A 24,529-nucleotide genomic window follows, 5' to 3' on the forward strand; every position below is an offset into this window, starting at 1 on the left:
CATTACATTTCGTCGAAAGTTTGTGATAAGCATATCCTTAAAATAATATTCAAATCAACATAGTATGTAATTATTGTGTGCAAAATGTAGACACCAAAACTACTACAATCACAACCTACACTCCAGCCCAGAAGGCGGCGGTTATGTACGTTTGCCAGCGACCACAAAATCTATCAAGAAGAAGAAGAAGAAGAAGTGGCTAGTGGGCTAGCCTAGCTGCAGGCTTTATTTAGGGAAATATGGCTGCTGTGCTCCCCGTCAGACCGCCCTGCGACAGCAACCCCGCTACTCCTGGAGCACAATCCATAAAGGTAACACTTATATTCCGCAAACAACAACAACACGACTAATACGTAGCTCGGTTCACGGAGCTCTGCAGGGTGTATTGCTCAGCTAACGGCTAGTTAGCCATCCAACGGCTACTTGTGTCCATAACCGTCAACTGATGGCGACGTGCGCATCACCCTTTTGTTTTCAAATGTGTCCTGAAGGATAGGGCTCGTTTGTCTTTCCTGTGTCGTGTTGACTAACATTTATTTATGTGATTAATGCCCACAGGAGATACACAAAGTAAAATTGTATTGATATGATACGTGATCCTTTTCTGCGCCTTTGCCTCCCCTGTTACCTCCTCTACATGCACGCTCGTGCATTTGTTTTGTTTGATACTGCCGTAAATGTGCCGTCATGTTCACAGACTCGTGTTGTTTGTGTTTAATAAATAGCTCCACATGGGTAGCCAGATATATCCTCCATTCTGCTGTAAAAGGAGAACACTACAGACAAGACCTAAATCTCCTAAATTAAACACATTAATGTAAACTACTGTTGTTTTTTTAAGTATTCAAATCTTTATTGATGCTTTTGGACCAAAATACTTAAAGAAAATACTATCACGTCTAAAATACACATTGGTTTTAGGAATGATGCCATTTTCATTGATGGCTGAGAAGTAAAAGATGGCAAAATGTTTGATCATGCGTATGTATTACTTATAGTTCAACCTCTTATATACAGTCTATGAGCGCAACATAAAACGTCTTTAAATATGGCTGACTATTGTGTTTGCATGTGGATTGATGAAGCTGTTTCAATAATGTCTCTGTACTTTCAATCTTTACCTGCTGCCTAGAATGTGTGTAAATTCGTGCAACTGTGACTAACGCCACCAACTGTACAAATTATTGCTGTCAATTGGCTGGGTGCTAATTACTGAGGAATTAAGGCCTGGCCTTGTGTGGGCTGTAGAGTCAAAGGATAAAGATGTTTATGAATTAGCATAATACAAAGTGCCCCCTGAAGAGCAGCAACATGAATACTCTAGTGAGAGATATCAGAGCTTTAAAAATGTGTTGCTCTTACTGTTTAATTCTTTGGTGTCCTATCACATACAAATCTAGTTTGTAAATGCAGGCATGCTCTGTGGATTTTGCCAACATCACATACTATTATTGTTAAATATATATAAGTTAATAATTGTGTTTTAATTTCCCCCTGTAGGAGGATGTAACAGAAGAAGAGTCCAATGATGGCAGCCAGCCACCCAAAAGGAGGAGAATGGGTTCAGGAGACAGCTCTCGAAGCTGTGACACCTCCAGCCAAGACCTCGGGTAATACAAATCACAAGGTTTCATTGTTATCATATAATTATCATGTATAATGTATGTGTTAAAACCGAAAGACGTAACTGTAGCCGTCCTCAGTCTCATGTGTTCCCCTATTACATACATTGTTTTAAAAATACAATTTCCTCATAGCATTTAGTCTGATTTTGGTTGGATTTGCTGTCCTATCTGAGAACCTCTTAGTCACTCTCAGCTTCCTATCGTCTTCTCAGTGCTCATAAAGAGATACCACCAACGTTTTTTTTTATCCTCAACCCCTGTTCTCGCTCAACCCGCCTTCCAGCCCGACATATTTCCCAGCAGAGAACCTGACAGAGTACAAGTGGCCTCCAGATGACACAGGAGAGTATTACATGCTGCAGGAGCAGGTCAGCGAGTATCTGGGAGTCACATCCTTCAAGAGGAAGTACCCTGGTAAGACCAAAGTAAACATCTCGTAAAATATGATTGACTCAAGACTATAAAACAATATTGCATAGTTGTTTGTCTGCTGTCATACTGCTGATAATGTTCTGACCAGATGAAGACTGAAGCTGTCCCTTGGCTAGTGATGTTGTTTCCTTGTCACTCTGTAGATATGGAGAGAAGAGACTTGTCTCACAAAGAGAAGCTTTACCTGCGTGAACAGAACGTCATCACTGAAACACAGTGTACTCTGGGTAGGAAACCACACCTAACACTCTCAGACCAGAGAGAATTGTTCTCTTAACACAGTGCTTAGAGTGCAAATAGTCTGGTACCTTGATGCAGTCCAAGTGTGTGTGTGTGTGTCAGTGTATCTTTTGTTTCATTTTAGGTCTGACAGCTCTGCGGAGTGACGAGGTAATAGATCTGATGATCAAGGAGTATCCCATCAAACACTCAGAGTATTCGGTTATATTGCAGGAGAGAGAGCGGCAGAGAATAGCTAAAGAGTACTCTGTAAGTATACAAGCTAAAAGAATAAAAGAAGGCTGATGATACATGTGTGAACACATCTCTCACAGTCTTTGTCTGTTGTCTTTTGTAGCAAATGCAGCAGCAGAACCCTCAGAAGGTGGAGGCCAGCAAGGTTCCTGAGTACATTAAGAAGGCCGCTAAGAAAGCTGCAGAGTTCAATAGTAACTTCAACAGGGAGCGAATGGAAGAGAGGAGAGCTTATTTTGACCTACAGACACATGTAAGTCCAACCTAGAAAACATGATAATTTTGTGAACTGAGATTATTCATTCAGAAAAGCTGCCGTCAATTGGTTGCATGCTTATTATTGAGTAATGAAAGGCTGTGATTTGATGGGTTGTAGGTCTAAAACATAAAGATGTTTAATGAAAACTAAGTCATTTTTTTGATGAAGAAATACAGCCACATGTCTGCTTAAATCAGAAAGAGGGACAGCAACATTTAGACTATCTTTATTAACACCCTGTGAACTTGCCCCATTTGCCCGAACAAATTTTTTTTTTTTTTTTTTTTTAATATAGTGATGTCTATGCCTGTAGAAATGTCAATTCAGAAAAGTGCTTTGTATATTTCTGATACATTTTTTTTTATTATTATTATTTATTTTTTTTTAATACATGAATTGTGTTTTGTGCGTTTCCTCAGATTATCCAGGTGCCCCAGGGCAGGTTCAAGGTGCTGGCTCCAGAGCTGACAAAGACAGGGCCTTACCCTGTGGCTCTCATACCAGGACAGTTCCAAGACTACTACAAAAGGTACAGTTCACACTTCGCTAAATGTTTTTTACTTACAACTTACCTCTTTTTTTTGTATTTAAGATAACAAACCCAAAATTCTGTTACCTTTCTGGATGAAACTGGACTGTGTGTGTGTGTGTGTGTGTATTTATATATATATATATATATATATATATATATATATTACCATGCTGTATGTTTTGCCCTGATGCAACATTGTGTTGTGCGTGACAGGTACTCTCCCAATGAGCTGCGATACTTGCCATTAAACACAGCTCTGTTTGAGCCTCCACTGGACCCAGAGCTCCCTGCGCTGGACTCCGAACCAGACTCGGATGACCCTGAGGATGGCAAGGGCGACAAAAAGAACAAGTCATCTGTAAGACATTCGGCTGTGTACAACTACTCTAGTAGCCCATATGAGTCAGATTATACGTCCATCTTGACTTAGTGGTACAGATGCTTAATGGTAGACGTTATCTACATGGAAATACATTATTTTACATCACTCTTCAGCCCCATGTCTCCTTCCTCTTCTGTTGCTCTACAGGACAGTTCTTCAGGCAACACATCAGATGTGGAGAGCCAAGAGGGAGGAGGGAGACCGGGCCACAAGTCCAAAGCCAAAGACAGGACATCCACACCGGGAAAAGACAGCAGCCAGCGCCATCCTGCCTCCCACAAAGTCACCCCAGGGTACAAGGTAGAGGACAAAAGCACCTGAACTCTTCTCCAACAACAGCAGCAGCACTTTTCTACCCCCTCCTCCTCTTTCTACTACTACCACTCCCTTACTCCATTCATCCCGCCACCCCTCCCTAGCTTTCTTCACTTTATTCTCCAGCTTCTACCGTTGGTCAGCTTGTCAGCTGGGACAACCTGGTCCACACACACACACAGTCTCTCTCTCTCACACACACACACACACACACACACACACACACACACACAGTCTCTCTCACACACACACACACACACACACACACACACTGTCACACTTCGGGGGTCCTGTGTCCAGTTTTTGTTCTGATTGCCTGGTGACTTTTTTCCTCCTCTTTGTACCAGACTGTGAGCAATAAGAACATTTTAAAGGAACAGTTCACTTGTTTCTTTTTCCCTGCACTTTCACTTTTTGGGTTTTACAGCGAAGACTAATTTTAACTTTAAAAGTTTTTCATTTTGAATGTCTTCAATATACCTCTTGTCTGTCCTCACTTGTCAAAAAAAAGATACTTCCTAGACAAGTAAGCGGATGTTTTGGCTGCTAGTTTTCCTTTTTCCTTTTTTAAAAAGAAAAGTCTTGTTACTCTGATATAGAAAATATAAACCACATGCAATGTGTGGTTGCTTTTAAAAAGTAGTTGATGTTAACACTAGAGAATTTAAACATTTTATCTTAAGTGTAGAATGCACTTAACCCTAATATTTTAAGTGTGTATTGGTATTCTAATATGCTTTCTTTATACACCATGTGATGTACTGTTTATCTGTTAATACGTATCAAACAGCTGTTTGACATAAGGTCTATTTCCTGTCCTTATAATGTCATCTTGGAGAGATGAGGACGTGCTGACCTTGTTCACACTGTTGCTGAGCTGAGCTAAGCTAGAAGTGGTCTGTCTGGGCTTTGAGTCTGCTGGACTACCCCCACATCAGCTTACCTTCGTTAATACCCAGTCATGGCACCGTGTTTTAAATAAATACCTTGAATTTAATCTAAATGTTCAAAGGACTGTAGAATGGAAAATATTATTATTTCACTGTCCCACTTGTTCCCTACAGCACACCTTGCGCTAATCCTGAACCTTGCAGAAGAAAATACTTTACAAAAAGCACATATATCACTGTTAATGAGAGTATGATGTTCCAGTTGAGTTCAGCTCAGCTTTGTGGTGTGGGCATGGTCCTTTTTCTAGTGTCTGTTACCAGTTTTAGTGTGTTTTAAGTTTGACTTGACCTTAAGTCATCAGACCATTTTGCATATGCTTTTGAGCTTGCAGACATGGCATGGCATGTTGGTAGCCAGAATTCACTAGTTAGTCAGTAAAATGATGTCCCTGTACTGTTTCTGTGACGAGCACAATAGGACCTAGAGATGTAATAACCTTCAGGCATTTCTAACTTGAGGAAAATGCTGTATACAGAAGTCAACTATGATCAATAATCTTGTAGCTCTGGTAAATCTGCCAAAGTACAATACCTGTAAAGTTTAAATGTACCAGTCTCTCTTCAGTGGTAGAGATTTCATCCTTTTTTAAGAAAACCCCCGTTAATGGTTTACGGATGTTCTATTACTGTTGTTTCTCCACAAAAGACACCACATGTGACAGCAAACCGTTCAGTAAGTGAGGCAGGTCGCTAGCCGATTAATGTTACCGCGCTCTGGTCTGGCTACCATCTCCAGTATGTGCAGTGGGTGATAATGACCTCATGATTAGTACAGTGGTATTTCATACACAACTCGTGAATTAAAAACTAATTCTGAACCACAAAGGAATTAGATCGACTAATTGCCTCTACAGAAGTATTTTGTTCAGAATGTGTCAATGTGATACATGTTAAATGTATGTTGCAACATTAACGTGACATGTTAATGATTCTAGGACATGAATCACTCTGAAAGCTGTGGCTCAGCAGCCTTTCTGTAGCTTATACATAGAGGAGACATTTAGCAGATAAGAATATTGTGTTCAATGTGTTACGCAGCTGCATAGAGTAATATCACATGACTTACGTTCTTTAACAGTGTTTCCCTTGATATCGCTCTTAGTCTTCCTGAGAATGTGCAGTGCTGGTTTGATTCTTTGAAGGAATATTTGTTATTTAGTATGTCAGACATATTGATGAGGTCCATTGTTATCACTACGAGTTGCAAGGTTGAGTAGAGTCCACTTTTATTAGATAATGTGCATTTAGCCGAGGCATATGCTAAGACACAGCTAAGAGGTTAGCATTATCGTATCACTTATTTACATTACAGAAATCATAATAAAAGTACAAACATGATGTTTAAACCATATGATCTGTTGATCTAGAACGCTCCCACTTAATTGTGTCTCAGTATGTATGCCTGTGTCTGAATTATACGTAATGTTTACAGCTATATGGCTCCATAGAAACTATCTATCTATCAGATCATATAAAAGCAAATGCGCCTGAAAGTGAGTTCTCTGACAGTTTTTTCTTTTCTTTTATGTGCATAAAATACAGCATTTCTTGTGTTTACCAAATCCAGATAATTTAGAATAAAACGGGATTCAACCTCATGAACTGCTCCTGTTCTATTTTTCTGTGTGGATGTTTCCACTGAAGACATGTTTTGACTGTGCAGGCATCAAGCAGACTCATAGGACTTAATGACGTGTTGGCTGCACTCTGCTTGTAATGGAAGCATTTCATGTGGCCACAAATACATTTTTATAGTTGTAAAGAGTCAGCTCACAATATGGGCAATCCTTTCTCTAAAGATTCCAGTGATGCAGTGAGGCCAACGGTATGAACTGTTGAATTTTAAAGTAGAAATATTGATGAGACTATATATTTGCCTAGTGAGCATGTATGGAAATCTACACGGCTCTACTTTTTTCTTATTTCCCTCTCCTGCTGCTGTCTGTCTATTAGTTTAGATCTCTGCTTTGTTTCTAGTCTTGAGTTTCCATCATTTCCAAACCATGTCCTTTATTGACCCATAGTCTTCTATCTGTGGCTGTTTAGTGTAACCTGCTAACTTCCTGTGAGGGGACATTTTAATGAAGGATGTTACTATCTTCAGGCTTTCGAAGTAAATGGACTGTTAACTTCATCAGTAACTGGAAAGCAAAGTTAATTTTGTAGTACAGATTTGTTTATTTTTGGTGACAATACTTTGTCCTAAGGATTGCCGTAAAACAAACGTACCTTAGCACAAACACATTTATGCTCTTAAAGACTAGACTGTTCTTGCTCAATCTTTCATGTTTTAATGTGGCTTCCGAAAGAGGAATTCATGTTTTAAACGTGTTGCCTGTTTCTCGTTCATCTCTGTGACATCCTGATTTAAATGTCCCCACGTTTCCTTATCTTTCTGCTCTGACCCCTGTTAAACTGACAACTATGTTGCATAGAAAGCAACTGCAAGATCTTTTAATTCAATCTGCTACCAAGTAAGCCATCACTTGACTACAGTGACAATAAACCTGCTGTAGATTACAGATGCCACATGCATGCAAGAGGGTCTGTTAGACACCATATACCTTTTTTGTATTTGTACCTTGAGATGTACTTTAATGTCCTGGCACTTAACTGTTATGCAGTTTATTGTGAAGATTTCTGTTGAGTGCTCTGAGGCCCAGTAACCTGGGGCTGTTCCTTGCCACAAAGACTAAATAAACAACAAAGAATTAGGTTGGTAACATTTAAAACAGACTAAGTCAGACAGCAGCTTTGATGCCATGTGATGCATTTTGTGTATAAAGTAAAATTATTAGCATATAAGTCATGTCGTGTGCCCCCAAATGTAGAAAAGCCTTCGTTAGTCAAGATAAAAATGCTCCTTTTTGGGTTTTTTTTTGCTCCATGCATTAAACATGTGTTGAACTAATATGTTGTCCATGACTACAGGATACACGTGTTTTTTATAGCATTATTCTGCCCTTGCAGCCTAAGGTCATTCCCAATGCTATATGTGGCATTTGCCAGAAGGGCAAAGAGGCCAACAAGAGGGGCCGGCCAGAGGCTCTCATTCACTGCTCCCAATGTGATAACAGCGGTAAGTCAACACTGTTCATTTTAAAGGACCGTTTCCTGTTTGTTTTCAGACACTATATCAGCTAAATGTGTAATTCTCCCTAGATAAAATGATTACTATAACATAAGCAGTTATCATAAATCTGTTCTCCCTCTGACTCATTCGTTTAACCTCAGTGGTACATAACATTCAAAGATGATTGAAAGGCTTATCATTGACTAATGAATCATTGCTATTATCAGTAAAGGAAATGTGGAGTTTTCTATTGTACCACCAGTCAACTTCATTTCATTGTGTATAAACAAGTTTTATCCTTTCAGGCAAGTGTTTAAACCGCCTCGTTTATACACTGAGTGTTTACATTAAGACCGTAACATTTGTATAGTTTAATGTAATGTGTATATAATTCACTTTTCAAATGATTAAGACTGACTGAGTATTGACAAAGACATCGTGGTTCATGGGAACGTCTGTAAAGTTCTTCATCTGTAGGGTCAAACATTCCCAAATTTACAGGCAGTTATGACAACATGGAGAAAAAGGCTATTCATGGCTATTAGTTAGTTTTTAGATCGTTCTGATCAGTATCAATGGGTATCTATAACTGTATATATGTTTAAATGTTCCCGACAATCTTATTTTACATCGATGTGAGTAGATTCTAGATGCTTTCTGTTTATTTTGAATGTTGTTGTACTACATGTGTTTAAGTAGTTTGAACTAACAGGACAGTGTATTCACTTGTGTGTGGAAGCACTTGTTCACATGATTTGTGTTTTTGTCTGACTTACTTCTTCACGTATGTCTGTGCGCATACGTTGTGTATTTATCTGTGTGTGTGGCTCTGTGTGTGCCTCCGTGTCCACACACTTTAGGCCACCCGTCCTGCTTGGACATGAGCAAGGAGCTGGTGGGTGTGATCCAGACCTACCGATGGCAGTGTATGGAGTGTAAGACGTGCACCGTGTGTCAGCAGCCCCACCATGAGGACGAGATGATGTTCTGTGACAAATGTGACCGAGGGTATCACACGTTCTGCGTGGGCATGGACTCCATACCTACTGGTAAGTGGACGGGCACAAACACACAAGCATACAGTAAATCTGTGATGTGGGCAGACCGATACACAACCACTTGAACTACAGTCTTGATTGGCGTTTCACTCGGTGACTGGACAAGAAACACTGCAAGAGAAAAGCAGACTTGTACACAGAAAATGTAAATTACAGTCATTCACTTAGTTTATCTGTTTTCTTATTTAATGTGGGTTTGTATCTTTGTTTGTCTTTTTTATCTTGATAAATTAATTATCTCTGTCTCCTCAGGCCTTTGGGTGTGTGAGGTTTGCGACAAAGATTTCACCACACCCAAGAAGAAGGGAGGAGCGAAAACCCCCAAGAAGTCCAAGTCGGCTCAAAAATGATCGACAGTGTCATTAACCACAACACCGTGACCAAACTCATGACCACACACATGCACATTATGGCATCTGTTAAATAATTTGCAGAAGCTATACATTTTAAATGACATCAGATCACTGTGACTCAAAAATAAACAGAAGTTTATCCCTCCTTCCAAATACCAACAATCCAAACACAACATCTTAACCTGCTGTTAGTCTTTATTGATCGACAGATCTGTAAATACACAGGTTAACACTAGAAAACAAGTTTATTGATCTTTTCTCTGAGAGCTTTGATGACATCAGTAAGGCCAATAATTTGAATCACAATCAATTAAACACAGAATTTACTTGCCATTTCCATATCAAACTTTGAATAATGTATGCGATACCTCAAATGTACTCAACATAATCCAGATTAGGCATTAACTGTAGCATAGCAACTCTTGTTTTGTAATTGTAGACATTGACATCATACATAAATAATGTTAAGAGACCAACTTTAAGTCAAATCCATCCAAATGTGCTCCATCAAATCCTGTGATCTGCTAACCACTAACGGCATCAGTACATTCCTACTTTATTAATCTGATTCATCTCGTAGTTTCTGTCTCACATTTCTGCAGTGGGAAATTAGTTTCAGTTAAACAAATGGTGCTTTTGATTCGGTACTACTGAAACACACAAGAGCTCACTGATGTAAGTCACTTACTTTCAAAACAGCATTTTTGTATGGTTTTGTATTTTTGGTACTTTAAATGAACATTTATTTAATGAGGCATGCGCCAGTAAAGAGCAGTCTTATTTAAACTACGTCTTAAATGATGACCTGGTGCTTGTGATTCTGTGTGATGAAATGTAATAGACACTGTCTGTGGTCGACCTCATGGCTGCAGCAAGTATTTATTTGTCAGATTGTGTCTCACTTAACATGTAATGGTTTTGTTGTCAACCCTTGACTATTAATTATTATACAAAAATGTAACCACTCACAGTAATTATATTGAAATTCAACATCCATCAGCTATGATTAGATAACTGATATTCTTGCAGTCAACTTGTTTTTTAAATATTATTTTGTATTGTCCCTCAGTAAGCAGTTTGTTTAATACATATTTGTTGGTAATGATGTCATAGTCACTGAATTGTGTTTTTGTTTTTGTTTTTTTTAAATAAAAGCTACTTGGAATATACTCTTGTTTATCCTGTTTTAAATTGAATCCGTTTTGATACAAGGCAAGTTTATTTGTACAGCACATTTCAACAACAAGGCATTTCAAAGTGCTTCACATAAAACCATTAAAAGCATCAATACACAAGGCAAAAGAAAAGGAGATTTAAAAACAATTAAGAACATTCAAAACATACAAAAGATCAATTAATATTTAAAGTCATTTTTTTTCTTAACTTTTACATTCTTACATTTTATTAATTTGACAAACCTTTAATGTCCTTGGAAATTGAAATTATTAGAATTCTAAAAATATTTTCTGACACCCAATGGTGTTTTTTTTGTTATTAGGGTATTGTGCTCGTAATTTAATTTATATTACAGACAAATTATCTCATGTCCAACAGGTATTTTTGATCTAAATGCATCCAGCAAACTGCAAACCTGGATTTTGCTTATGGTGCAAAATTGGTGCGTATTCAAATATATATTCCATTTTTTGTATCGGACACAAAATGACCTATTTCTAAATAGTGAATGTGAGACATTTTAAAAAACTCTGGATCAGATCTGGTCTCACTCTCCCGCCGTGAGGCCCCTGCTGTGCACCAAACAGCCTGTGGGGGCGCTCTCGCTCAGCTCACATGTGAACACGCGGGTGTGATGACAGTAAAAGAAGAGGCTGCCATATTGCAGTGATACAGCGACTTTACTCGACTCAATCTTGAACATCGTTGGCTTCCTGCAACAAAAATGATTTCCTCTCATACATTGGCAGACCCTGGGAAGATGAGAGATTATCACTATACTGGTCCGGTAGAGCACCGGTTCTCTCCATACTCCTTCAACGGAGGGTGAGTGGGGTTTTTAACCGATAGCTGGTTAGCCTGCTAGCTACCGTTTAGTAGGCTGTGCTAACTAGCTAGCCGGCTTAGCAGACGATATAAAACTAAACAAAGGTGAAGTTGTTCAAACCCACGCGAACAGAGCAGACTGTCTTTGTTCAGAACATAAAGTATCCTCACTTAAGATAAAGGGAAAGAAACTGATGCTACACTTTCAGTTTCGAAACAGCAGCTTAGCTTCCGTTAGCAAATGTATGGTGAATCAGAAGGAACATTTCATCTTTGACGGTGTGGTTTATAATATACCTAGGTCCTCGCTTGTGTCTGTGGTTTATAAGATGAATGAACTAGCCAGTGTCGGGTGCTTTGTTTTTTTTCAGAACCGTACTAGCTGTTGCTGGGGAGGACTTCGCCATCGTAGCCTCAGACACCAGGCTGAGTGAAGGCTACTCAATCCACAGCCGAGACTCACCTAAATGCTACAAGCTGTAAGTGTGCACTGTCACCTCCTCCTGCACTGTAAACAAAGGCAAGATCGGGGGTGTAAAGACACCATGTCATCTTTGTAAACTATAACTGGGCCCTTTACCTACTACTTGCATTCCTACTTGGTGCTTAATAACTTGCTGTTGTGCTTCTCAAGAAAACATAATCAAAATCTGAACAACACGCTGATCTAAAATCACAGATTTTTGTGCTTCTCCTCACAGGACAGACACAACCGTCATTGGCTGCAGCGGCTTCCACGGTGACTGCTTGACTCTGACTAAAATCATTGATGCCAGACTAAAGGTGGGCTGGTGCAGCAGGGTTTTTTGATTTCAGTCTCATCTTCAAAGTGATCTTATTCTGCTGACTCTGCTAACTGTCCTGCTGCTTGAACACCAGTTGTGTCTGTTGATTGTAGTGGTATGCAAGACAGTCGACATGAGGCTGATATTCTAATGTGTCTTTAAACAAGAAAAATCTATCTCTAGTTGTGTCCATTGTCAGGACGCCGTCCTTGTTACCTTTCTTAAAGTTTCACTGTATTCCGTTCTGCCGCCGTACAAGACCCACAAAGGATGTCACGGGTTACTAAGCTGTTACTAACACCTGAACCAATGTTCCTGCCCTTTTCTCAGATGTACAAACACTCAAATAATAAGACGATGACCAGCGGCGCCATTGCAGCCATGCTGTCTACCATCCTGTACGGCAGGAGGTTTTTCCCCTACTACGTCTACAACATCATCGGAGGACTGGATGAGCATGGTAGGTGTAGCAATGCTGCAGACATTAAGAGGAGTAAATGTAATGAGTAAAGGTATCAGTTTTGTATGCATATACTCTGCACGTTTTTTAAAAAACTACATATTTAGGCTGTAGCTAAAACTAGCATGTTGCCTATATTGTGCTTCATTGTGTTTTTGTTGCGTCTACGGTGTAAATTGTATAAAGCTGTATGTTTTTGTAATGACTGTTTTTATGTGCAATACTAATAGGCAAGGGAGCCGTGTATAGTTTCGACCCAGTGGGCTCCTACCAGAGAGACACCTACAAGGCCGGAGGATCAGCAAGTGCCATGCTACAGCCGCTGCTGGACAACCAGGTAAAAAACACACTGCATGTTGACCTGTTGTTGCAGACAATGTAGTGTGCCAGTTAAGTTAGCTTGCTATCGACAAGGTACATTCATGTCTTGGCTCTCTTTCCAACACATCCTTCTACAGATTGGTTTCAAGAACATGGAGGGTGTGCAGCACGTTCCCCTGACTCAGGACAAAGCCGTTCAGCTGGTCAAAGATGTCTTCATCTCGGCCGCAGAGAGAGATGTCTACACCGGAGACGCTCTCCGGGTCTGCATCATCACTAAGGAGGGCATCAGTGAGCAGACCATACCACTGAGGAAGGACTGAAGAGGGAAATGTTCCCTTTTCTCTGCGTTTCTCTTTGGTCTGTTCTTTCCACATTTACCTGTTGGTTTTTGCCCCATAACAACAAGTTTCTTAAAATAGGAGTTTTGATCCAGAATTAGCTTCTCGTGGCCTCTTAAGTCAGGCTTATTCTGGGAAGTGGACTTTCCATTTTTTTATATCCACTCACAATTTACATCAATTGAAATCCATACTTTCCTCCTGCTTTCCACAGTCATCGCTCTCAGTTTCTGCTGTTATTACATCCTTGTGTTTGTGGTCTACAAACCTGATTCTAGATCAGCACTCCTGTTCTTAAGAAGCACATGACTCTCTTCACTCAATCTGCCTAGACTCCTCCTCTATTTGGATTTTTCATTATGTTTTGGAAGGATACATACTCTGCTGTTCTTTTTACATTCTTAATAAATGTAAAGAATTTAAAATGTTGGTGGTTTTGTTCATTGCATGTCCTTCACACATGGATACTCTATCACAGTGTTGCCCTAAAATATGTGATATTGTGGCATATTGAAGTTTTCAAGTATTACTACTACCTCTTGAAAGACAATCTTTGCTCATGATATTGTTTCCTCAGTTAGTTTTTATGCAGCATGAACATCCCAGCAACACCACACTGACCTGCTCTACTATAATATGTTATACTTCAACAAACATGCATCGGGTGGACAGTTTTATTTGACAATGTTGTGAATGATAGGCTAGAGTTGATAAAGTAAGTGGCCCTGACCACATTTCTATGTGAGGTTTATTTTTACACTTAAAACACGTGAGATGGTGCAACGTTACTTTAATTTTTTACAGCAAATGTAATAAAAAAAGATTCCTAATGTTATCCCATAGTTGCTTTTGAGGTTTAATTACTACCAATCACATTCTATGGTTGTGAACACAAACTGCAGGATGTGGAAACCTCATAGAATATCTGCATTCATCTTTCTTTTTACCCAGTTCTAGTTTGTCTTTATTGGTTTCATAGTTTTTATTATTTTGAGGACTATTTTACACATTACATTGCAGTCATTTAGCAGACACTGTTATCCAAAGCGACTTACAATTCAGTATCTATCTATACACCGTAGGCACAGCTACGGGAGCAATTTTTGGGGTTAAGTGTCTTGCTCAAGGACACATTGACATGAGCAGGTGCCGGGGACTGAACCTCTGACCCTCTGATTGAAAGACAGCCCTGCTCTCCACTTAGCCACACACATTGTTCTAGTCCTTAGGAAGAAAGAGCCAAACTGAATAATTCTCTGGTCATCTTGTGAGCTGATGTACAAGGTGATTTAAATTAACAATAAACCACCTGTTTGCATACAACAGCCTCTGAACCGGGATTGTGGATCATTGATCTACATTCATCCATTCCCGCACATCCCCAGATGTTCAGGTATATTTAGTTATCACCACATATTACAGAAGGTTATCTCACTAAACTTACCTGGTGTACAGTGTAGGTGAAATGAACATCTGCAGACTGACACATCATTCTGCCCTTGATTAAAACACACACATGGAAAAGTTACTCCTATAGACAGTAGGCCTCTCTCACTGCATACATTTTGATTTTGACTGTTGAAACTAATAACATTAAAGATGGCTGCATTCCACTTAGACGTCCCAGATCCACTGCTCTGGTATTGTGCGAGTGGGCTCACTGGAATGAATTACTGGGATACTTGCTGAAGACAAGCTGTCATTAGTGGAAGTAATCTGTGCATTTACTGCTAAGACAAACTAAAGAATACAAGTTAAAAGTCCTGAATCCAGACTAGATATGGGTTCTAAGCAGGTATTTAGTTCGTGGTGTGTTCACACTAGATGTTGACAAATTTAAGTATACTTAAAACGGACAGAATGTATACTAAATACTTTACATTTGTGAGTGTGCTGTTGATGGTACTATTCTCCCACAATGCAATGTGTAAGGAGGAACTGCTCAAAACTGAAACATGCAGTGTTAAATACATTTTAGGTGGTGAAACAACTAGAAACTAAAAATCTTGGAAATGAAACATTAAATCCCAGATTTTTTTTTTTTATGTATCCTTGTGAAGTCTAATTGGCTTTTCAAAGCTACAGTTTGATCATCATTTCACTTCACTCGTATTATGTCATTTCCTGTTGATATAAAATGGTAAAGGTTTATATTTCTGTGTAACTTCCAAAACAGTGTGCTATGATGATTAGTATGTAATATAGGTTTGGTACTCAGCTAGTGTTTATAGCAGGACCGTGGAACTGGCCCACTTGAATGAAATGAGGACTGTAGATGAAAATGAGCTTTTAGCTAGATCTCATGCATTCAAGTATTGAAATGTGTTTTTATTATGTGTTGTCCCTGTCAAATAAACTTGTAATTAAATAAAAGAATGCAGCCAATTTGAATGCTATTAATTGCACCTGTTCTTTGCCATCTGTCAAAATGTCTATAAAGAAAATGGCCTTTTGTGTTGAACTTGGTTCTATGCATTGTGCTTTTGACGGGTTGGCTGCTTTGTCCACATTTTTCCTGCTGTCTCATGTTGGTTAAATTTCTGATATTGTTTTTTTTCTAAATAACACTAAATAAAAGCGCCAGACCAATGAAGACTGCACTTATCTGATTATTAATTTCACATCAGTGCCATTATTCTTCACCACCTGAAAGAGTGAAAACAAAGACTGACCTATTAATGCTCAGCAGGAAGAGACAACACTTAATGACATTGTATTTATTTTTATTAATCCAAGTTAATCAGCAACTGTAACACGTGTTTACCCAACAACTGTTTTAATAAGCAAAGACTCCTTCACAAACAAACACAGACACAAACAGTGTCCTCAGGCGTAGTACTGAAGGTTGGCCTTCTTCTTGGCCTGGACCTCCAGGATTCCCTCCATGTAATCTTCATGGTTCAGCTCTGTGGCCCCGCGACGCAACGCAATCATGCCGGCCTCCACGCACACAGCTTTGCACTGGGCTCCGTTGAAGTCGTCGGTGCAGCGAGCCAGCTCCTCGTAGTTGACGTCAGGGCTGACGTTCATCTTGCGGGAGTGGATCTGCATGATGCGAGCTCTGGCCTCCTCGTTTGGCATGGGGAACTCAATCTTTCTGTCCAGACGACCTGAACGAAGCAGCGCAGGGTCCAAGATGTCCACTCTGTTGGTGGCAGCAATCACCTAGAAAATAAAAATGGATGTAGTTATGCTGTAGTCATCATAGTGTAGTTGGTGTTTAACTTTGTTCCAAGTAGAACAAACTTTTTAACTTAGTTTTTTTTGTACATCAATTACACTTTTTGATGTGTAAGTTTGTGCTGAGTGCCTATATTTTATATTTAAATTGAATTAAGCACTAACCACTAATCACTATGTCCGATTTCTCCCAAAATGATGCTGTGAATGAAATATAACTTCTGATAGAATGACGATGTAAATAAACATATGAGGTGATGCAAAAGGTTTTTTTGGTGGCAGCCTCTTTACCTTGACCTGCATGTTGGGCTGAAATCCGTCCAGCTGGTTGAGCAGCTCCAGCATGGTCCTCTGCACCTCTCGGTCTCCTGCCTTCTCACTGTCAAACCTCTTGGTCCCGATGGCGTCCAGCTCATCAATGAAGATGATGGATGGGGCTTTCTCTTTGGCCAGAGCGAAGGCATCTCTCACCAGCTTGGCTCCATCTCCTATAAACATCTGGACCAGCTGTGGACCAGCCAGCTTCAGGAAAGTGGCCTTGGTCTGAGCGGCGCAGGCCCTGGCCAGGAGGGTCTTCCCAGTGCCAGGTGGACCGTACATCAGGACTCCTTTGGGTGGCTGGATGCCGAGGTTTTCAAACTTCTCCTTGTGGTTCATGGGCAGCACGATGGCCTCCACCAGCTCCTGGATCTGCTTGTCCAGCCCTCCTATGTCGCTGTACTGCTCTGTGGGGCGCTCATCCACCTCCATGGCCTTGACTCTGGAGTCATACTCGGTCGGCAAGGTCTCCAGGATCAGGTAGGAGTCCTTGTTGACACCCACCAGGTCTCCGGGCTTCAGCTTCTCGGCGTCCACCAGCCCGATCACGGGCAGGAAGTAGGTCTGTCGAGTGGAGGTCTTAATGACGGCGCACTTTCCTTTCCTCTGAGAGTCCAGGTCCACATTAGCCCCGTCCTCCTCCTGGTCGTTAGGGTCCACGTCCAGCAGCTCGATCACATTAGACACAAGGTACGGCAGAGTTTTGTTCACTTTTATCTTCTCCGTGTTTTCTTTGATTTTATCCTTCATGGCCTGCAGCTCGTGAGTCACCCGCAGCACTTCGCTCTTCATTATCTTTATCTCACTGTCGAGGAGACGAGTCCGCTGAACTATCTCGTCTGTGGACATTTTTAACACTTCTTCGCCGATTCCATCCTCCACTTCGTCCCAAACTGATTTGTCACTCAGCGACGCCATCTTTGCTCTGACTGCGTTGAATTGTGACGCGCCGGAAGTTAAAGCTTATTCTTCCGGAAGTAGTTAGTCGACGACGCTCGTGAGCGCCGAAGCAGAAGAGCGAGGATCAAACAAACCTGAAGCCGCATTAACTCGCTTTCTGTGCTAGTCTAAACTGCGAGAGTGTGAGTGTAAGTTGGCGGGCAATGAACTGTGGTGCACTGGCAAGTGTCAAAGTTATTTACAACTCTTTTTAACACACAATGTCACTGTACGTTATGTTTGAGTACATGTTAGCTAGTGTTGCTAATATTAGCTCTGCAGCTAACTTCTGCTAGCCAGTGTGTTGATATGTTTCATTTAGGAGGCTGTCAAGACGTCCTGCTAGAAGACGAACGTTTCTCGGGTGTAGATAGATTTGTCACCAGTATTTTGCACACGCTACCATTTAAATGACGCATACTGCATTTGGGCCCTGAATGAATGAACGAGCTAAAGTTACGTGCATTAAAGCTAAATGTGATGTTTAGCCAGCAGTGAGTGCGTTGGCGCCACCGGTGGTGCTGCACTAATGTGACTTCAGATCATTTGCAAGTTCTTCACTCAACTTTGATGGTGCTCGGTAATTAATAGGTATCAATTGTTTGTCGGAGTACATTTTGGTTCTGTCTGACTTTTCAGGCACGACATAGCTGTCGGAGAGACGAGAAGAGGGTGTTTCTGCAGAGTCCGGTCCACTGTGGTTGTTGGTGCTTTTCTACTGTATTATAGACTCTACAAGCACATCTTTGAGGCACCTGCTGTGTGAAGTTACTTCCTGCTCTTGGGTAGCAGTGAACTAACGCGAGGAGCTAAAGAGATGGACCAGAACAACAGTATACCTCCCTTTCAGGGGCAGGCCTCCCCTCAGGTAACTCTGGTTTATACATCAAGGTACCAGCTGGATTTTGCTAGACATCAGCTCCCACCCTGCTGCTTCAGTGTTGCAGCTTATTAATATTTTAATGACAATATTCACTGCCAGTACGAGAGAGGAAATGTGATTCTCACATAGCCAAGTAAATTAGGCTTTGGGAGTAACTTTGTCACTGTATAATGTCACATACAGGAGTGAGATTAAGTCTACCAGGTGAGCCACAATTAGGTGCTGCAAACATAACCACGGCATAGCTCCACATCTTTCAAGTTTACGAGATGCAGTGAGCTCACAGGTTGCAGCAGATGCTTGCACCATGACTAAAATCTATTTCTGGTATTGGCAATTAATTTAATGGGATATGTAAAAATGGCAAGCACTCAATTTAGGGTTAGAGTATTACTGTTACTTTAACAGGTAACATAGCTGTGCAGCCTACAAAATCAACCCATTATAATTAGATTCTAATATGGCGTTCCTGCTCAATCCCAAATTCATGTTTTGTTATTTTGGTGTTGTGTCATTTGTGCAGGGTGCCATGACTCCAGGCATGTCGATATTCAGTCCCATGATGCCATATGGCTCAGGCCTGACCCCACAGCCCGTCCAGAACACCAATAGTTTGTCTATACTGGAGGAACAGCAGAGGCAACAACAGCAGCAACAGGCGCAGCAGGCAAACGCAGGTACAGCACTCACTACTGCCACAATCCTCTCCATCATTTCTCAGCCTAGTGAGATCATGGTGTCCTCCTTTTTTCTGGGAAAACACAGAACCGTAGTGGAAGTTTATTATCGGTTCATATTTTAGAATAATACTTTCTTTGTTCGCCAGGCCTTCCTGGAACGTCTGGGCAGACCCCTCAGCTTTATCATTCCCAGGCGGTTGCAGGCTCGACCACCACAGCGCTGCCAGGAAACACCCCGCTCTACAGCACTCCACTGACCCCCATGACCCCCGTCACACCGGCCACACCAGCCTCGGAGAGCTCTGGAATAGTACCACAACTACAGTACGTTTCATGAAAGAATGGTCAGAGTATCAGTTTATCAATAACACTTTGGAATAGTCTAGCTAATAGACACACTTTTATGTTATGTTACCTTAGTTGTCATAAGGAAACGATGCAAGGACCAAAATTGTGCTCACGGTGAATTAGAATTTATTGAGACCCGAAAAATTAATATCGCTGACATTTCAGAGAGGGTGTCTTTTTTTAATTTCTCTACCAAAGTTAACTTCATTGCCATTATTTCCTCAAACTCAGTCAGTGTTCCTGACTGAACAGTTTTCTAATAAGTCTCTGACTCAGTTCTTTTCTCTCTACGTTTCTTTTTTACTCTACTTTTAGAAACATAGTATCGACTGTAAATCTGGGCTGTAAACTGGACTTGAAGACCATTGCCCTGAGAGCCAGGAATGCAGAGTACAACCCAAAGGTGAGACTGCAGTGCCACATGTTACTGTGATCATCTCATTGTTGCTCAGCAGTGGGGCTTTAGGGAAAATTCCTGTTAATTTCACCAGCTGTATTTCCCTTAAATGTTGCCATAGCGAATTTATGGGTCAAGCTAACTCTGCATTTGCCACCTCTGATGTAGAGATGCAGGGAAATTTGGATTCATGCAACACCACAAATATCAGGGTACCACAGTAAACACTGAAAGTAGCCAATTGAAATAGCCCCAATGGCTAACTGCATAGCGATCTACATCCAAGTCAACTTGCCTGTTGGTTTATTTGTTTACATATGTGGTTTTATCAGCTACCATTTGTAGCAAAATTCGTCTTTGACCGTTTTCATGGCACACATTTTAACCATTTGAAATAATCACATGGTTTTATAATCAGAAATCACAATAAAAAAATCTGATTTTCTGATACATTTTAGTTAGAATATGCTTGTTATCAATTTAGACAAAGTTATCATGTATAATGATATCTTGATATATGACTTTATCACAATATGATTCCATTGAGTGTTAAATTATCATACGGATTTATTGCTCAACCCTACTTGATGTATTTATGCTCAACATCCCACACAACTACATTCATGTGGAAGCACTGCTAGATGTAATCCCGCTCTCTCTATTGTTTGTAGCGTTTTGCTGCGGTCATCATGAGAATACGAGAGCCCAGGACCACCGCTCTCATTTTCAGCTCCGGGAAGATGGTCTGCACTGGAGCCAAGAGGTCACAATACTGGCTATTTGCTCACCTTTAATGTGCTGAATATCATAATAAGCCTGGCCCTGTCTTTGAATACAATGTACTCTACCTTAGTGCCTTGTATCTCCTCTCCTCTCTTGAATACTAACTTTTTTCTTTTCCATATGATCCGCCTCTCTTCTCTCTTTTTAGTGAGGAGCAGTCGAGGTTAGCTGCCAGAAAATACGCTCGTGTGGTGCAGAAGCTTGGTTTTCCTGCTAAGTTCCTGGATTTCAAGATTCAGAACATGGTGGGAAGCTGCGATGTGAAGTTCCCCATTCGTCTGGAAGGATTAGTCCTCACACATCAGCAGTTTAGCAGGTACTTTCTGTTTGTTCTATTGTCTGATGCAGCTAAAAATCATTCATTTTTGCTTCTTTGAAAGCACCAGCATATGATGGCTGCGTTGTGAGAATGTCACGCTTGTGGTTGCACAGTTGTGCCTCAGAAGGAACCGCAAGATGGTTTATTCTCGTCGACTTGTAATGATTATAATAAAATGATTTGTCTGTTTCAGCTATGAACCGGAGCTGTTTCCAGGACTGATTTACAGAATGATCAAACCTAGAATTGTCCTGCTCATCTTTGTCTCTGGGAAAGTTGTACTCACTGGTAAGACCTGATCCTCACTGCTGATGGGTATTAATGCATACTGTCAGTTATCACCACTGTTCAGATCAGACATGTACAGCTGTACTAGTATACTGAAATCACTATTTTAGAGTTACAAATATGTATATATCATTTTAATATGAATCCCATAAATAGTTGTTAAAAGATGATGTATCTGCCAACCTCTTCAAAAAGAAATAATCAGATTCCTTAAAAACCTACAAAAGAAGTTTTATTTAGAAATGTTGTGTTTTTAAAGGTGCCAAGGTGAGAGCAGAGATCTACGAAGCGTTTGAAAACATCTACCCCATCCTGAAAGGCTTCCGCAAGACGACGTAGAACCCGTCGCTCCTTCCTTTACATTTATCACCGACTCGTTGTTTTTTATTCACAAGAAGAATCATCTATATCTTGACCTCTACAGATGGACTGTTGTACAGGGATGTGAGTTGTCTATTTTTATTTTATTTTTTTGCCCCTCCCCCCCCCCCTCCCCAGTTTCAGATTTTTTGAGTAACAGAATCTTTACAGGTTTTGTTTTTTTGCCGTGTTTTGATCACAAGCAACGGCATATTTTTCACACAGACCTCTTCGTGTATTTGAAACTCTTTCTGTTTTTTGTCCAGTTATTTTTAGCTTTTTCTATTGTGCTGTTCACATCCCTGATTGTACATAAGATTGTAAAGAAATGTAAAAAGCGCTGATTAGAAGAGAAGCAGTCTGACTCAGGCTGTTTTTAGTTTTTATTTGAAGCCATTTTAAATAGTTTTGTACGTTGCATTTTTATAAATTGCTCACTCAGTCCCCAAATTATAACAAGACATGTTCGGGTCGGTCAGCCCCACATTCCTCTTAACAGTATTTTTAAGATTTTAGTTTGAGTGACTGTTTATCTCAAACCTTTTTGGGAGTTTGATCTTCATGTCTTTTACATTCAAATCTATCTGATCTTGATTCAGCTTCATTCTAATTACATGAATGCTTGAAGTTGATTTCTCTCTAAATTCAAACATTTTCACATGAGAAATACTGTTTATCTGTTAAACTGTAACTGTAAGTAGGATGCTCTTAAACAGAAGTTAAACTAAATTGATCTGAGTCCTGCTACTTAAGTTGTCATCAAGGTTTTGGTTAGTTCTTTGACATTTGTGTCATTTGGTCTGGACTACATTTGTACTTATAAATCAACCAGAACATGAAGAAAAGACGCCGTTGATTTTTAAAGTAGGCGACCTCTTCTTTTACTTATCCTAACTTCTTGCATCTTATATTCAGGAGCACTAAAAGATGTCTGATAAACTAAGCATTGTGTTGCCATGCTTATGTATTGTTCTAAGTTTTTTGCCCATTCAAAAAAATGTTTTAAATTTTCTTTTGAAGAATTATTTTTGTGCCAAGGAAAATGTGAATCTGTCCTGGTCATCCATACTGTGTGCTCAGCCACAACATTTTTGGCACTTTATGGTGAGCTGGTTGCGGTGATGGTCAGCTTCAACATCTGTGTGTCTTCCACCCTGACGTCTGCATTGGCAGCAGAAGAGGACGGGGATTAATCAATACTTTCCTCCGTGACTCTGGAGTTCAGCAGGAGACCAGGAAGCCCCGTCACACATTTCAAAGCAATTGTTCTTCTGAAATTGTTAATGTGCTGCGCTGTGCATTAATAAATGTGTACATGCACATTAAACGTTAAATCTGCTTCTTTTACTACAGTGAACTTTTGGTGCTGTTGTATTTGGAAACAACATTTTTGTTGTCCAGTGAACAGATGTTTGCTGTCCTAAGAAGTGTGTGAGCAGCTCTTCACATACGGTCAGAAGAATGTTTAACTCTTTTAGACTGGTAAGATTTTTCTAAGATATTGCAATATTTCTACAGTAATTGTGTTGGTCCTAGACAAAATGCAGGCTTTACATGATTTTATTAGAATAAAAAAAATATCAATATCCACAACATTCATTCCAGTAAACATCAGTTGTGTACAGACACCATAAACGATGGAGAACTGCAGCTCACTGGATATTATCGCTTTTGGACCATTTTCTGTAAACCTGACACCAACAACCATGCTGCATTCAAAGTCACTTAAATCACCTTTCATCTTCTTTGGCCCTGCCAGAAATCAAAGTGAAACTCACAACTTAGAGTTGAGTAGAACATGAACTGTGTGTATAAGTATGTGTAAACCTAGATGTATCGTTATGCTACGAGTCACTACTGTTGCTGTTACACGTTAACTCATTCCATGACCACACTGAACAAAGTGAAGTAATTGCATCTATCAATACTAGTCACCTTATTGATGTGTACGACAAAACTTCATGTTCACATACTTTACTAACTTTTGTTTGGGAGCTTTGATGCTGCCTTCCTCTTCTCATGGTGCAACCAGGAAGTAAACAGCTCAGGTCATGTGACAATTTAGACTTAACTTGCGACATTGAACATTTGCATTTAAACCCTTTTATTTCAATATTTGTTGGAAAGGTATTGATAAATCATTCAGTGACATATATAGAGCCTTATAACAACTTTTTTACACTCCCTACTGTGACCAATGAGATTAAATGTGAAGATATAATTAACAGGTTGTATTTAGATAGTATTTTAAAGGTACATTTTCTGTCTCAAACCCACAGAAAAATGCTGAAAAGCAGATGAACTTGTTCAGGCACACGGTGATATTTTATTTGTTCTGCTGACTATTTGCTTCAATAGACCTGTATAAATGGTATGTAGCACTGAAAATGGACGTAACCCACTAACCACACGGGTCAGAATAACACTCAAACATTGTTCTTAACAGACAGAATTTAAAAGTATAATAGGAAATATTTGGAAGTGGTGAGAAACCAGAACTAGAATTCCTGTTTAAACTTAATAGAACAATTAATACAGATGGTGAATTTCTGCCCTCCAGAAACATCTTCATTGTCCTTGATAGTCTTAATTAAATTCCTCTCTCGGTCAGCTTAATTACATACTGATTTTAATTTGTGTATCATCCGTTAGACGAGCAGCAGCATGTGTCCA

General features: G+C 40.1%; 5 protein-coding genes across 7 annotated transcripts in view; 3 read left to right on the plus strand and 2 right to left on the minus strand.

Moving 5' to 3' along the window:
* Window positions 1–127: 127 nt before the first annotated feature.
* phf10 (PHD finger protein 10) lies at window positions 128–10,622 on the plus strand. Its single transcript, XM_068730540.1, has 12 exons — window positions 128–311; window positions 1,501–1,610; window positions 1,909–2,039; window positions 2,201–2,284; window positions 2,422–2,546; window positions 2,635–2,784; window positions 3,210–3,319; window positions 3,536–3,680; window positions 3,852–4,004; window positions 7,940–8,048; window positions 8,903–9,091; window positions 9,353–10,622. The coding sequence occupies exons 1-12, from the start codon at window positions 240–242 to the stop codon at window positions 9,448–9,450; spliced, it is 1,476 nt and encodes a 491-aa protein (XP_068586641.1). The 5' UTR covers window positions 128–239; the 3' UTR covers window positions 9,451–10,622.
* Window positions 10,623–11,265: 643 nt separating this feature from the next.
* Window positions 11,266–13,786, plus strand: psmb1 (proteasome 20S subunit beta 1). The gene is made up of 6 exons (XM_068731077.1): window positions 11,266–11,454; window positions 11,826–11,933; window positions 12,156–12,237; window positions 12,570–12,699; window positions 12,930–13,036; window positions 13,158–13,786. The coding sequence occupies exons 1-6, from the start codon at window positions 11,354–11,356 to the stop codon at window positions 13,341–13,343; spliced, it is 714 nt and encodes a 237-aa protein (XP_068587178.1). The 5' UTR covers window positions 11,266–11,353; the 3' UTR covers window positions 13,344–13,786.
* Window positions 13,787–16,067: 2,281 nt separating this feature from the next.
* psmc3 (proteasome 26S subunit, ATPase 3) lies at window positions 16,068–17,797 on the minus strand. Its single transcript, XM_068730425.1, has 2 exons — window positions 16,833–17,797; window positions 16,068–16,526 (listed from the first exon to the last, which is right to left on the minus strand). Exons 1-2 carry the CDS (start codon window positions 17,775–17,777, stop codon window positions 16,188–16,190), a joined length of 1,284 nt encoding a protein of 427 aa, XP_068586526.1. The 5' UTR covers window positions 17,778–17,797; the 3' UTR covers window positions 16,068–16,187.
* A 39-nt stretch (window positions 17,798–17,836) lies between these two features.
* tbp (TATA box binding protein) lies at window positions 17,837–23,190 on the plus strand. Of its 3 annotated transcripts, none has more exons than XM_068730427.1 (9): window positions 17,837–17,980; window positions 18,438–18,666; window positions 19,205–19,358; window positions 19,508–19,685; window positions 20,025–20,112; window positions 20,778–20,869; window positions 21,038–21,205; window positions 21,402–21,496; window positions 21,756–23,190. In XM_068730427.1, the coding sequence occupies exons 2-9, from the start codon at window positions 18,616–18,618 to the stop codon at window positions 21,833–21,835; spliced, it is 906 nt and encodes a 301-aa protein (XP_068586528.1). In that variant the 5' UTR covers window positions 17,837–17,980; window positions 18,438–18,615; the 3' UTR covers window positions 21,836–23,190. The 3 variants fall into 3 exon arrangements, with proteins under 3 accessions (XP_068586528.1, XP_068586527.1, XP_068586529.1); XM_068730426.1 differs by having other exon boundaries at window positions 17,838–17,947; XM_068730428.1 differs by having other exon boundaries at window positions 17,862–17,941.
* Window positions 23,191–23,400: 210 nt separating this feature from the next.
* pdcd2 (programmed cell death 2) overlaps window positions 23,401–24,529 on the minus strand; it is a 4,118-nt gene continuing 2,989 nt past the window's right edge. Inside the window, exon 8 of the mRNA XM_068730517.1 lies at window positions 23,401–24,529. This exon is cut by the window's right edge and continues 284 nt beyond it. The gene's annotated coding sequence lies outside the window, so the exon portion shown is untranslated.

This window comes from Cebidichthys violaceus, unplaced genomic scaffold (genome assembly GCF_023349555.1).
Source record: "Cebidichthys violaceus isolate CVI_PGR_0920_01 unplaced genomic scaffold, fCebVio1.0.p SCAF_5, whole genome shotgun sequence".
Taxonomy (NCBI): domain Eukaryota; kingdom Metazoa; phylum Chordata; class Actinopteri; order Perciformes; family Stichaeidae; genus Cebidichthys; species Cebidichthys violaceus.

Bases quoted from the DNA above. Each gene is read 5' to 3' on its own strand.
- phf10 (XM_068730540.1), top strand. From the start codon at position 240: ATGGCTGCTGTGCTCCCCGTCAGACCGCCCTGCGACAGCAACCCCGCT. The intron at 3,681-3,851 runs GTAAGACATTCG...GTTGCTCTACAG, and splicing joins ACAAAAAGAACAAGTCATCT to GACAGTTCTTCAGGCAACAC. The intron at 8,049-8,902 runs GTAAGTCAACAC...CACACACTTTAG, and splicing joins CTCCCAATGTGATAACAGCG to GCCACCCGTCCTGCTTGGAC.
- tbp (XM_068730427.1), top strand. From the start codon at position 18,616: ATGGACCAGAACAACAGTATACCTCCCTTTCAGGGGCAGGCCTCCCCT. The intron at 19,686-20,024 runs GTACGTTTCATG...CTCTACTTTTAG, and splicing joins GGAATAGTACCACAACTACA to AAACATAGTATCGACTGTAA. The intron at 20,870-21,037 runs GTCACAATACTG...CTCTCTTTTTAG, and splicing joins GTCTGCACTGGAGCCAAGAG to TGAGGAGCAGTCGAGGTTAG.
- psmc3 (XM_068730425.1), bottom strand. From the start codon at position 17,777: ATGGCGTCGCTGAGTGACAAATCAGTTTGGGACGAAGTGGAGGATGGA. The intron at 16,527-16,832 runs GTAAAGAGGCTG...TTTATTTTCTAG, and splicing joins AGCCCAACATGCAGGTCAAG to GTGATTGCTGCCACCAACAG.
- psmb1 (XM_068731077.1), top strand. From the start codon at position 11,354: ATGATTTCCTCTCATACATTGGCAGACCCTGGGAAGATGAGAGATTAT. The intron at 12,700-12,929 runs GTAGGTGTAGCA...CAATACTAATAG, and splicing joins CGGAGGACTGGATGAGCATG to GCAAGGGAGCCGTGTATAGT. The intron at 13,037-13,157 runs GTAAAAAACACA...ATCCTTCTACAG, and splicing joins AGCCGCTGCTGGACAACCAG to ATTGGTTTCAAGAACATGGA.